The 9,515-nt window shown below is 20.9% G+C and overlaps 3 protein-coding genes across 5 annotated transcripts in view; 2 read left to right on the top strand and 1 right to left on the bottom strand.

The window, feature by feature from the left end:
- Positions 1-111: 111 nt before the first annotated feature.
- Positions 112-2,445, bottom strand: LOC102681534 (presenilins-associated rhomboid-like protein, mitochondrial). Of its 2 annotated transcripts, XM_006624401.2 has the most exons (9): positions 2,337-2,445; positions 1,817-1,882; positions 1,556-1,742; positions 1,287-1,388; positions 1,030-1,195; positions 740-957; positions 574-675; positions 383-480; positions 112-321 (listed from the first exon to the last, which is right to left on the bottom strand). In XM_006624401.2, the coding sequence occupies exons 2-9, from the start codon at positions 1,861-1,863 to the stop codon at positions 225-227; spliced, it is 1,017 nt and encodes a 338-aa protein (XP_006624464.1). In that variant the 5' UTR covers positions 1,864-1,882; positions 2,337-2,445; the 3' UTR covers positions 112-224. The 2 variants fall into 2 exon arrangements, with proteins under 2 accessions (XP_006624464.1, XP_006624463.1); XM_006624400.2 differs by lacking the exon at positions 2,337-2,445 and having other exon boundaries at positions 1,817-2,026.
- A 346-nt stretch (positions 2,446-2,791) lies between these two features.
- Positions 2,792-8,464, top strand: LOC102681401 (chromosome-associated kinesin KIF4A). Of its 2 annotated transcripts, none has more exons than XM_006624399.2 (14): positions 2,792-2,861; positions 3,369-3,594; positions 3,681-4,116; positions 4,234-4,499; positions 4,569-5,006; positions 5,530-5,923; positions 6,078-6,444; positions 6,542-6,839; positions 6,942-7,069; positions 7,219-7,404; positions 7,490-7,660; positions 7,752-7,934; positions 8,027-8,100; positions 8,173-8,464. In XM_006624399.2, the coding sequence occupies exons 2-14, from the start codon at positions 3,369-3,371 to the stop codon at positions 8,183-8,185; spliced, it is 3,180 nt and encodes a 1,059-aa protein (XP_006624462.1). In that variant the 5' UTR covers positions 2,792-2,861; the 3' UTR covers positions 8,186-8,464. The 2 variants fall into 2 exon arrangements, with proteins under 2 accessions (XP_006624462.1, XP_031370407.1); XM_031514547.1 differs by lacking the exon at positions 2,792-2,861 and adding an exon at positions 2,874-2,925.
- Positions 8,465-8,728: 264 nt separating this feature from the next.
- LOC102681261 overlaps positions 8,729-9,515 on the top strand; it is a 3,298-nt gene continuing 2,511 nt past the window's right edge. Inside the window, exons 1-3 of the mRNA XM_006624398.2 lie at positions 8,729-9,121; positions 9,213-9,271; positions 9,354-9,479. Coding sequence (XP_006624461.2) covers positions 8,914-9,121; positions 9,213-9,271; positions 9,354-9,479 — 393 coding nt within the window. The 5' untranslated portion in view covers positions 8,729-8,913. The remainder of the gene's footprint in view (positions 9,122-9,212; positions 9,272-9,353; positions 9,480-9,515) is intronic.

Here is a 9,515-nt window from a genome sequence, read left to right as displayed (position 1 = left end):
TAATTTTTTTTTTAAATTTTAATTAAAGAGATTATTCATTAATATTATTACTTATTGTTGTTTCTTACTTTTTAATTTTTAATAATACTAATACTAAATTAATTATAAAATAAAATTCATTTTCTTTTTTATATAATTTCACTTTTTATAAATTTACAATTTTTCATAATATTAAAAATATATATTAGTACATATTAATATCAATTATATATAACAAATAGATATTAATGAGACCTAGGTGGTTCACGCAGTTGATGCCAAAATACTAATACTGGTTCACGTTTTTGCCATATGTTGGCATTACCCCACATTTGCCAAAATCTATAATAAACAAAAGTAAGAAATATATAGATTCATATAAGTTTTGAATATAAATGCTTACATTCCAAATAATGCTCCACCTAAATGTGCAGCATGGTCAAGACGTTGCCAACGCATAAGACATCCCACAGTATCTAGTCCCATTACAGCTTTAATGGCCTATTTATAAATATTTTTATTAAAATCTATTATTAAAATCTATTTCATAAAACTTAAATCTATATGATTAAAATTATTAATATATTAACATACCGAACTTGCAGTAAATTTCAACATAGGAAGAAAAACAATAGACAGATATACATTTGGAAACTGAGTACATACAAATCCAAGGACACCCATTATTGCTCCTGACTATAGTGCAAGTATTAGTATAAATAAAAACATTTTAAATATAACTTTTAATATGGATACTCACAGCTCCCAAAGAAGGATCTTTTATACCAACTGAAGCTTTATATAAATAACTTGAAAAACTAGATACTACTCCACTAGTCAAATAAAGGGCCAAAAATTGTTCTCTACCCAATTCCGTAACAGCAATTTTACAGAAGTCATATAATACGTACATGTTGATAATTAAATGAAGAAGGGAATAATGAGAAAATGTTACGAATAACATTGGCCAACATCGGTCTTAATCAGAATATAAAATTTAAAATAACTTTTAAAATCTATATTATAATGAATATTTTATATATTACTTACTAGATGTAGGGTTGCTACAAAAATATCGATACATTGTTGGTCGAAATGCAGGTATATGCCATGATAAAAATACTAGCACATTTAAGAAACATATAGGAACAAATATTCTTTCTCCTTCTGATAAATTTCTCCACCAAGTTTCCATTTTATGTCTCCATCCTGTTCGCTAAATGAAATTAATATTTTATAATGAAAATATAAAGAACATCATTTTTCATTTATGTATAAAATTTTATATGTAATTTCAATATACAAACATGTATTCCCCATTGCTTATAATTTCTGATCATACTATAGGTTTTTTTTCTAATATGTTCATATTCCCAAATTGCAGCAGCAATAAATGTTGTTGCACTAAACTGAATTAATGAAAAAAGAAGAATTTATGATATTAAAATAATTAAATAAAAGAAGTTTTTAATTTAAAAATTTTTAATAAATAAAAAGTTTTTAATAAAAAAAAGATTTTGTCAATTAACTATAAGAAAAAGAAGAATATTTATATTATTTTATACTAATGTCTTACCACAATAGTAAAAGTAAATGGTTTCCATAAACTGGAGGTATATCCTGATTGTTTATTAACAAAGTCATTTGATATAGATAGCTTTGTTCTACCTCTCAATTTATGAATGTTTCTAATTTGTCTATACCCTTGTGTATATCCTTGAATAATACATAATTTAGATTTAAATTGTATAGACATAAAAACACTGAAAAAATAATAAATTAATATAATTAAAATTATTGATGAACATAAAAGTATAAATATAAAAACTTATCTTACCATTTACATGTATTATTGCCTAAATGAAAGAATGATTTAAAAGCCATATTGTAGGAAATTCAAAAACTGTAGAAAAATATCAATTGCAAATTGATTTCATAAGATATTTAAGTTACATGATATTACAATCAGGCAATATTCATTGCAATTATTATAATAATGAACAATAATAACAAATACAGATTTATAATTACTGATTTCCAAATTATTTATTTTTTATAGAAATCATTTCTATGAATTTTTTCTATGGATTTAAAAATAAAAAATTAGCAATTTTTTAATTATTTGCTTTCTAAATGTATAATTATCGTGCACCTTTTTATTGTAAACATAAATATAACCATAAATTAATAATTATACAAAAGTCTACCACAAACCAAATGTTACAATGACTGATATATAAATTTCTAATTTTTTAATTATGCATGTTCTAATTATATATTAAGTATATATAATAATACAGATAATTATAGTTATTTTATTAATCTCTTAATACGTAATGACTATGTTAAATACATACATGAAAATTTCGCACTTAAAATCTTAATGCCGGAATCAGGCATAAATAAATATATATTTATTGCTTAATATATTTTTACTACAAATGTTAAAAAAAAAATATGACATAAATTAGAAAGATTAAGTAAACTATAGCATAATTTTTTAAACTAAATAATAATTTTCCGTTTTATTTTTTTAACTTACATTTTTTTATTTCTTTTTGATTTTTATTTTTTTCATTTAACTTTATTTTATTAAAAAAACTTCCTTTCTATTTTATTAATAAAATTTCTCTTTGATAAAATTTATAAAAATATATTAATGTAAATAATAACCAATTAAAAAACTGAACAATTTTAAATTCATATACCATACATGTAATTATATAGTTCATGCGAAACCGCATAATTTCAAATATATTGACAACGGTTGGTGGATGAGTTTAGAAATCAGTAATTATAAATCTATATTTGTTATTATTATTATTATACAAAATAAAGTATAATATAAATATAAACACGAAATTTTAACGAATAAACTAAAGGTAATTAAATGTTATTATTACCTCCAACTTACAAAGTAATTTATACATTTATAAAATGAATCAGGTAATAGTTACAGTTTTTTTAATGAAATAAAATATAAGAGAAAAACAATTTGTTAAATTTATATTCAAAAAAGAAATTGTAATATATTTTATATTCTTATATTATTTTTGGAAATAGTAATATATATAGTAATAGTAATATATATAATAATAATGCATAATAGTAATAACATATAATTCTTATTAAAAATTAAGGTTTTCAATATAAATAAATGTATTATAAAAATTATAAAATAATGTAGAATTTAAAATAAAATAATTTGAATTTGAATAATATAAATATATATATATAATATTATGCAATATATATAAATATATATTACAAAAAATTATTATAAAAATATTATTGTATAAATAAATTATAAAATATTTTATAAAAATTATATATTTTATGAAAGCTAAAATATAATTATCTATTTAAAAATACAATACATTTCAATGTAGATGAGTGAAGATTCAGTTAAAGTTGCTGTTCGTATTCGTCCATTAGTAAAAACTGAAATTGAACGAGGTTGTCAAACATGTTTAGATGTGGTTCCTGGTGAACCACAAATAATTGTATGTAATACAGCTAAAGCTTTTACATTTAATTATGTATTTTCATCTGATGTTAATCAAGAAGAATTTTATGATACTGCTATTAAAGATATGGTAAAAAATATTTTTCAAGGTAAAATTATATTATTAAAATAATTCCATAAAATATTATAATTATATTTTATTTCAACAAATGGTTATATATCTTTTTTTTTATAGGCTATAATGTTACTATATTAGCTTATGGTCAAACAGGTAGTGGTAAAACTCATTCAATGGGTACAAATTATATTGAAAAAGAAGATATGGGTATTATACCACGAGCAGTACATGATATATTTAATATAATTTCATCAAAGGAAGATTGGAATTTTAAAATTACAGTTTCATTTATGGAACTTTATCAAGAACAATTGTATGATTTATTAACTGATAAACAACGAAGTCAATCTATTGTTGATATCAGAGATGATGGTAAAAATATAAAAATTACTGGACTTGTGGAGAAAGAAGTTACGAATGCAATACAAGCATTAAATTGTTTAACACAAGGATCTTTAGGACGTGCAACAGGTGCAACTGCAATGAATGCAAATAGTAGTCGAAGTCATGCAATATTTACTTTATGTATATATCAACATCAAAAAGATGATCTGTAAGCATTATATATTTGAAAATTATAATATAAAATATAAAATTATAATATAATTTCAATTTTTATGCATTTATGATATATATTTTAATATTTTATTTTTTCGTAAATATAATTTAGCAATACAGCAACAACTGCAAAGTTTCATTTAGTAGATTTAGCTGGATCTGAACGTAGTAAAAAAACTCAAGCAACTGGTGAAAGGTTTAAAGAAGGAGTTAATATAAATAAAGGTTTATTGGCATTGGGAAATGTTATCTCTCAATTAGGTGAAGGTGGTTCTACAACATATGTTGGTTATAGAGATAGTAAACTGACAAGATTGCTGCAAGATTCTCTGGGTGGTAATTCCATAACTCTCATGATAGCATGTGTTAGCCCAGCAGGTTATTATAAATATAATATATATTTTATTTTTAATATTAGTATTTTTGTTTCATTTGAAATGCTTTCAGATTATAATTTAGATGAAACTTTGAGTACATTAAGATATGCAGATAGAGCATGTAAAATAAAGAATAAACCTGTAATAAATCAAGACCCAAAGATTTCAGAAATAAATCGCTTAAATAAATTAGTACAAGAATTAAAAGTTGCTTTAGTGGATCATGAAATTAAAATTTCTTGTCCAATTGAACATCAAGAACTTGAAACAAAAAATCAATGTTTGCAAAAAAAAATAAGAGATTTAACAGAAAAATTAAATAGCAATTTAATTGAAGCTGTAACTATGCATGAGAGAGCAGAATTAGCTGAGCAAGCAAGAGAAAAAATTCAGACTGATATGATAAAGATATTAGAAGAATGTAAAGAACTTTTAAATGATCTTGATAAAAATCTTGACAAGCATGAATATCGAACAAGATTAGAAGTTTTGTACTTAAAAATTCTTGGTAAGTAATAACTTTTTTCTTTAACATATACAAAATATAAAAAAATATATATGTTACAATTTGTACAGATTTATAATTTTATACTTTGATTTGTTAATATTTAGAAAAGATATTTAAAATTGAAAAATTAGATTTGAAAATTAAAGTTAAATTTTTATTTTTTTATCATCTCATTTTATTTGTAATAACTAAATTTATTAAAAAAATTATATCATAATTCGCAACAATTTTATTGAATAATTATAAAATTCTATTATTCTTTAACCAATTTTATTTAGAATATTATAATATTACAATATATTATAATATTATATTAGATTATAATATTATATTAGATATTTTTTTTATTTTTATATTAGTTGAATAATATTGCAAAAGATATTTTTATCTAATAAATACAGTTTTGTAACAGTTTTACTTGTTACAAAATATCTTATTTGATATTCGATGAAAAGATAATTTAATGTAATAAATTAATAATATAAAATATTTAAAATAAAATATTTTTATTTATAATAAATAGATATTCAAAATGATCAAAAAAAGACATCAGAAGAACTTATAAATTATGGAATAACGTCCGTTAATGCAAATACATTTACAATAAATCGTGAAGAAAATATAGAACATGCATCTATGGAGGAAATATGTTCTCCAGATAGTTTAGATGATTTTGATGAAAAACAAGAAGAACATACTTTGCTTCAAGTTAAAAGAAACAATGAAGTACAAAATATTAATAAAGAGCTCGCTATTAAGGAAAGTCTTATATGTCAACTTTTAAAAAATTCATCTCAAATCGTTGATTATTCTAAGGAAATACAAGAAATGGAACAGGAAATAAAAGCACTTCAGGCGGAAAAGGAAGAACTTTTGCAAGCACTACAAAATGTACAAACAAATAATGTTAGCTCAAAGTATGAAATTTAATTAAATATTAAAATTATGATTTATTATTTAATCATGATAATTATTAATTTTATAATATAATATAATATATAATTATTAATTATTAATTAAGTATTATTTTTAAAATTTTGAAATTTATATTTTATATTATATATTTTGTAGATTGGCAGAAAGTAGACGTAAAAAGGTACAAGAATTAGAAAAGAAAATAACAGAATTAAGACGGAAGGTAACAGAACAAGATAAAATAGTCAAAATGAAAGACAAACAAGATCAACAAATAAAAAATCTAACAAATGAAATGCAATTATTAAAACAAACAAGAGTAAAATTAATTAGACAAATGCGCAATGAATCTGATAAATTTACAAAATGGAAAGAATCAAAGAACAAAGAATTAAACAGATTAAAAGATCAAAATAGAAAACAAGTGAATGAAGTGACACGTTTAAAAATGTGGCATAACAAACAAGAGATTGTGTTTAAAAGAAAAATGGAAGAAGCTTTTGCTGTTAATAAAAGATTAAAAGTAATAAATTAAATAAAATATTTGCTATAATTTAATTATATATAATAATAAATAAAGCTTTAATTAATTTTGTTTTTTATTACTTTGTTACTTTTAGGAAGCACTTGATTTGCAAAAAAAAACAATTATGAGAAAAGAAAAAATTAATAGTACTAACACTGAAAAAATCAAAAGTTGGTTGACCCAGGAAATAGAAATATTAATAAGCACCATTGATGCAGAATATTCTCTCGAAAAACTAATGCAAGATCGAGCATCATTGACATCTATGTTAGAAAAATTTAAAAATAGCAATGATATAAATGAAACAAAAATTGCTAAACTTAATGAATTTTTAACTTTACGTAATACACAAATTACTGATCTTCAACAAAAACTAATTGAATCTGATCAAGGTAAATATTCTATACTCTAAATATATAATATATATTTGTTTTTATAATTATTAATTATAATGAATTATGAATATGCTTTCATATAAATATTTATTGATTTAGAAAATAGATCACATCTAAGATGGCAAAAAATACATTCAATGGAAGAAGCAAAAATTACTTTGAAGTTATTATTTAAATATATTGAAGAAGATAGAAGAAAGCAATGTATAAAAGAATCTGAATTTATGGTTTGTATGAATAGTAAAATATATGTGACAAAAAATTTAATTCTTTGTATAATATTTTTTATATAATTTATTTTTTTAATTTACCTTTCAATTTAAACTTTTTATTATAGTTTTTTATCATAATTTTATAGTAATAAATATAATTTTAGGAAAAACATGAACTGTTGCAAGCACAGATGGATGAATATTACGTTAGACAGAAAGAAGAATGTATGTCAAAACAACTTATATTAAATGATACACATAGTATAGAAGAATATGAAAATGAAGATAACAATAAATTAAGAGAAGAATTGGAGCTTTACAAAGAAAAATGCCAAAAGCTTGAACAAACAGTTAATATATTGCTTTCAGTTTTATTATTAAATCAATTAAAATATCATAATTGTTTTATTCTGTTGTTTTTTCGGAATTTTTCAGCTCTCAAATAAAATACAAAATAAAGAAAATATAAAACCAAAAACAGTAAGAAAAACAGAGATAGAAGAATTTCCTTTAACAGATGATAGTATTAATGAAGAGGATGATGATATTGAAAAAGATCCAGATTGGAAACGAACGCCACTTTACAATCGCGTACAAAGTCTTATAGTAATTCATTGATTAAGCATATTTTTTCAATATTTTTTATTTAATTTTTTTATTTAATTGTAATAATTGGACTAATAATATAATTTTTCAGAATACAACGAAAAATTTGCCATTTGAAGATATGTCACTAAAAGAAACATTAAATGGTGATATAAAATGTAATTGTAAAACAACTTGTGCTACACGTATTTGCAAATGTCGTAAAAGAAAAGCTATATGTGGCAATAATTGTAAATGTACTCTGGAACATTGTCAAAATAGAGATAAAAAAAATGTAAATTTATAATTAATTACAATGATGATTATTTAAAATTACATTATAAAGTATATATGACTATTATATATTTGTCTTTTATATATTTTTAGTTAAATCGTACATTGTTTGTGGAAAATATAGAAGAAGAAAGAGAAAAATGTGATGAATTTGTCAAAAAGCCAAGGTATTTACATTGTATTTATATATTTTCAATTATACAACTATCTTAAAATTTGATTTGTTTTTTTTTAAATAGATTGCTGGATTAATAATAATGTTAATAATAATGTTATCACCATCATCAATGTCAACAATAGTGTACTATATTAAAACTGGTCAAAAGTACAAATTAAAAAAAATATATTTTGTATCATAATTTTTCAAAAATATTTTACAAACAGAAAGCAATATTTTCTGACTATTGGATAATTAAATTTTATAGTTATAAAGAATTAGCTAATATTAATTATACATAAATTTAATAATCGTTATTTAATTGTATACTTATTAAATAATATGACAATAAAATTTTATACTTTGTAACAAAATATAATTGATGTTATTTTATGCATTTTATTTGATATATTTAAAACTATTACAAAAAAATATAAAAATTTAAATTTTTTGCAGTAAACTCCTAATTCTTATAAAATTTTGTTTTTTTTTTTTGTGATACAATTTTATTAATAAAATATGAAATATGCGTGTTATTTTTATAAGTATATTAGATTTATAAAAATTGACCAATCAAATCCATATTCTTTTTATTGCCAACTTACCAGCAACACATAGTACTAAAATACATGTAATTTTATAGATATTATACATTTATAAGTAATCTACTTTGAATTGTAACTATGCGTTCTTTTATTTAATTTGCATTATTATAAATTATTATAAAAAGATATATATTAAAAGATCCAAAAATAAAATAAATGAGATATAAAATATAATTTATATATAATAAAACAAAGATTAGCATATTGTGTTTATAATAATGAGTAATATAGAAGAACTTATGACCGATTTTTATAACATTTTAGTACAAATAAGATATCCAAAAATTACAACAGCGTCAATAAAAAATTTAGAATTAACAATTCTTAGTGGAGAAAATCGACTTTCGTTATTGTCTTGGCTTTTAGCTGAAAAATCTCCTGCGACAGCTGTAAAATTACAAAAATTAAAAGGCACTGCTTTAGAAGGTTTGTTATAATTGTATAATATTTAATATTTTATACATTATAGTACATAAGATTTTTTTTACAAAATTTTGATGATTTTCATTTTTTACAGAAGAATTATTAATGTCTTATTCTGAAATTGGTATTTGCAGTAATAAAAAATTATTATTGGTTTGTAATTTATTTAATTCCTTATATTATTTTTTTAATTTTTTATGTTATTTGTATATAATAAAATTGTATTTATTTACAGGGAAATTGTTCATTAGAAAAACAAATTCCAACTTTAAGATTATTATTAGATTTTATAAAGTGTATATTCATAGAATCTTCTGAAATTAAATATGATACAAAAAAATCAACTGATGATATATTAAATGTAATAAATAAATATTTGAAAAATAAATATATAATT

This window comes from Apis dorsata, unplaced genomic scaffold (assembly GCF_000469605.1).
Source record: "Apis dorsata unplaced genomic scaffold, Apis dorsata 1.3 scaffold_1055, whole genome shotgun sequence".
Taxonomy (NCBI): domain Eukaryota; kingdom Metazoa; phylum Arthropoda; class Insecta; order Hymenoptera; family Apidae; genus Apis; species Apis dorsata.
This window is presented reverse-complemented; position numbering and strand designations above follow the sequence as displayed.